We start from the raw sequence: 3,562 nt of genomic DNA, 5'->3' as shown, positions 1-3,562 counted from the left end.
CTACGTGAGTTTGGATTTATTTCATCAGGGTCACCATTAACAATTACTGTATTGGTCTTTTATTAAACATGTAGAGGAGAGTGAATGCAACTGCGGTGCATTACCACAGACAACACACACGTCGAAATATCACAGTTCATAGTTGACATTCATGAAAAAACGAACTGTACAAAAGATTTAATCCACATATGATCATCCTAGAGAGACTTGCTGACACTTACTGCAAACGTAACGGTAAACACTCCAGTGCCGTAGAGGAAACACTGGGACACGAGCTTTATGTCATATCACTGTGCAAAACATCAAAGATTTGTTCACAGCTGTGCAAAATAGCAGCATTATATTCCATTTTCCAAGCGATGGTAGCACAACACGTCACAATGATCGATAAATACTGAATAATATCTGCCAGGTTTGTCCTATAAGCTTGTCTCCAGGGGTTTTGTTCGCTTATAGAAGATGTGTGCAAATGATTGTTTTCTGTCTCTTAGTGATGAGACATACACATTCAATATATACATTGTGAGGAAACATTCTTTCTTCATTGATTCAAAGACAACTGAACCCAGCAACTGAACCCTGTATACAACAGCACATTCTCAGAGCAGGGCAAACCAAAAAAAAAAGCTCCATCTTTTTTGTGTTGTGTAGGAACTACAGCCACCTCTTAAAAACAGGCAAATAAAAAGCTTATTTCAAATTTGGAATATTTACATGTAAACCATACATTTCCAGGCCAAAAGTATTTAATAGTTGGCACATATCACATAAGAAAACCCCTTTACATTCCATTTAGTCTCTAGTTATGATGGTCACTGCAATGTGTTTGCAATCAGAACACAACCGAGGCTTTAGATTACATTTAGTGCAGATGATCACATTCCAGGGGGAAGGTACTCCCTTTACGAAATTTGCATTTCTGCCCCCTACATACAATTGTCAACCTACAGATACCGTACCTCTGCAAAATCATGTTTACAGCCAAAAAAAAAAAAAACTCATTTTAATTCATAATGAGGTTTTTTTGTGGAAAAAATGTGCAGTTTTCATTACACAACGGATCTCAAAAAACATAATCTTCCATCCAGGTGCAAAGATACAGCATGAAATATACCCTTTTGATCTATAGTCATCCTAAAATACCAACATTTATACCAAGGAGAATGTTTTGTTCTCATAAATAACCATGTTTCGTGATAGCTGTTGCATGTTTACGGACATGCAAAGATCTTAAAAGCACAATAAAGGCCTTTAGCGTGAACCTGTACCTGTATAGGAGGCTTAGGCTTATGTCCTGAAAGTGTACTGGGCTTATTTCTGTCCTCTTAAGCCATGCTTGACTCTGTTGTGGCGAAGTGACACAAATAGCAGTGAAGGTAGAGGAAATGGCTGCACAGGTCAGCACCTCGGACAGCTCCACCTCTCCTTTTTTCACTAACACACATACGCACACATCTATTCTGATCTTGCCTGGGAGCTCACCTCACTGCGACATCCACTATCTGACCCACAAATAGGGCATGAATGAATGAAATCCCCCTGCCACTCGGTGGACGACACAAAAGAGGACAATACACCATTTGCATGCATTTAAGAAATCTCATACTTGTAGCCTATACACCATACTGAAGTTATAACATGAGAAAGAGGGAATCAGCCCAGACATGTGAAGCCTTCAACGCTGGCCTTTACATTCAAAACCACCTTATGTGGTCACGTTGTTTTATAAAACACCAGTATCTTTATTTGTTTCAATGTCAGCGGTCAAGGTTTGACTCGCTGCTTTCTCGCTGGTTTTTGAGGTCCTGGAAGACCTCGGTGAAAAAGTGCGGGTCTGCATTGAGCTGCAGCATTTTGGCACTCAGCCTGCTGATGATCCGGAGCGAGTTCTCCCAGAAAACGTCCTTGTTCGCCTCGATCATGAACGGCTTGAGTGGGTAGGAGATCTCGTTGCCCATATAGGAGTAGGCGAGGTAAAGGCAAGTCTGAAAGGTGCCTTGCAGCTCGGCTGCGCTGGCGATACTGTCCTCTATCGTGTCTTCGCACAACAGGTACACGAACACAAGGTTAGCCGGCGTGATAAAGCCTTGATCCTGCCAGCCCTGGAGCAAGAGAGTCCGATCAATGTTGCGGAACCACAGGATCACCTCTCCGCTGTTTAACTCTTTCAGTTTAAAACACCTGCGGCACATGAAGTTCCCCAAACAACGCAGCAGCTCCCCGGTTGAAGCCTGGATAATAACCCGCCTCGGTGACGCCAGAGACTGGCTGCTGGGTTGCTTCTGCACCGAAGAAAGCCTACCGTTTTGAACGACTATCTCGTTGTTTTGTTTGGGAACTGTGGGTACCGTGGGCACCGGGACAGGGATCGGCGCTTTGGGTTTTTTCTCCTCATTTTGATGCGTTTTCCTGTTGTTCACGCTGTTGAGCTGTGAGATCTGGGTGTATGGGAGATCACGCGTGGGCATCGGGTTCGGGGTCACTTTCTTGGCACTCTTCTTGGCCGAACTGGCCACCAGCTTCTTCCAGGAGAGAGCGACGAACATCGAGTGCCGCTTGAGGCTCTTATCAGGTTTGAATCCATCTCCTGCGCCCTCTCCTGCGTCCATAATCGACGCCCTCTTCGACGCCGGGGATATGGAGAGGACGGTGCCCATGGCTGCAAAGGAGAGAGCCGCGGTGGCAAGGATGCTGCTGCAACTTCAACGCAGTCTGCTGCGGGATGAGAGGCGGTGAAGGACAGTCACGACCGCGGTTGAAACTCCATTTACACGTTTAGATGCTCCGTGTGGTCGCCCCTGGGTAAGAAGGGGACGAAGATGGAGCTTCTTTCCAACGTGAACTTATTCCAATGGATGCTCTGTCAGCACCAGAGGGGGGGAGACGCTGCGACACAATCCTAAAGCTTACCCTCAACGAAGATTAGTCGCCTTGCGTAAATTATGGGTTTAAACAAACCACAGACTGCAGTGCCTGACTGACAGACGAACCAGCCAATGAGAAAGCCAATCAATGATCCAATCAGTGTGGCTGTTGTTTTTAGCCGTAGGTTGCCATTGATAGCACTGCTTTTCAGGTACCAAGCTTCGTTCTGGTCTCAGTGTTTTTTCCCCCACATCCAAACATGAATAAATAATTCGCAGTAAATCATGTGTACATAACTCTAAAATCAACAGATTGAAAGAGCACTAGTGGTATGTTTGGATCTGTCCCTCTAACTGGAGATTTACATAAAGAATACATGAGCACTATTTATAGGCCCTTATTTAATGCATTTACTTATCCTTCTGGTGATTAAACCATAATCAATTATTATTGCTTTGATTCAAAATAAATATACATCTTCAAAGATGACATTACGCTGTGTATTGTGCATCAAGAAGTGACTCCATGCTATGTGCCCTAAATCATTGCCCTTCTCTTCTAAGTCAACAATTCATTTTCAGGTCTATAAAGCCTCAGTGCGATCTATCTCACCAGTTTACCCTCTGTCTGTCTATTTTGTTTGCCTTACTCACATTTCAAATTCATTCTTACATAAAAATCAAACAGAGACCCCTAA

At 43.9% G+C, this 3,562-nt stretch overlaps 1 protein-coding gene across 1 annotated transcript; it reads right to left on the bottom strand.

Moving 5' to 3' along the window:
- On the bottom strand, window positions 1-3,262 carry cdk5r2b (cyclin dependent kinase 5, regulatory subunit 2b (p39)). The gene has a single exon (XM_079357395.1). The coding sequence runs from the start codon at window positions 2,655-2,657 to the stop codon at window positions 1,758-1,760; it is 900 nt and encodes a 299-aa protein (XP_079213521.1). The 5' UTR covers window positions 2,658-3,262; the 3' UTR covers window positions 1-1,757.
- Window positions 3,263-3,562: the final 300 nt, after the last annotated feature.

The sequence above is a fragment of the Symphodus melops genome (assembly GCF_947650265.1).
Source record: "Symphodus melops genome assembly, chromosome: 12".
NCBI lineage: Eukaryota > Metazoa > Chordata > Actinopteri > Labriformes > Labridae > Symphodus > Symphodus melops.
Note: the sequence above shows the minus strand (reverse complement) of the source record. Positions and strands in the feature narration are given on the sequence as shown.

Coding starts and splice junctions, on each gene's coding strand:
- cdk5r2b (XM_079357395.1), bottom strand. CDS start 2,657: ATGGGCACCGTCCTCTCCATATCCCCGGCGTCGAAGAGGGCGTCGATT.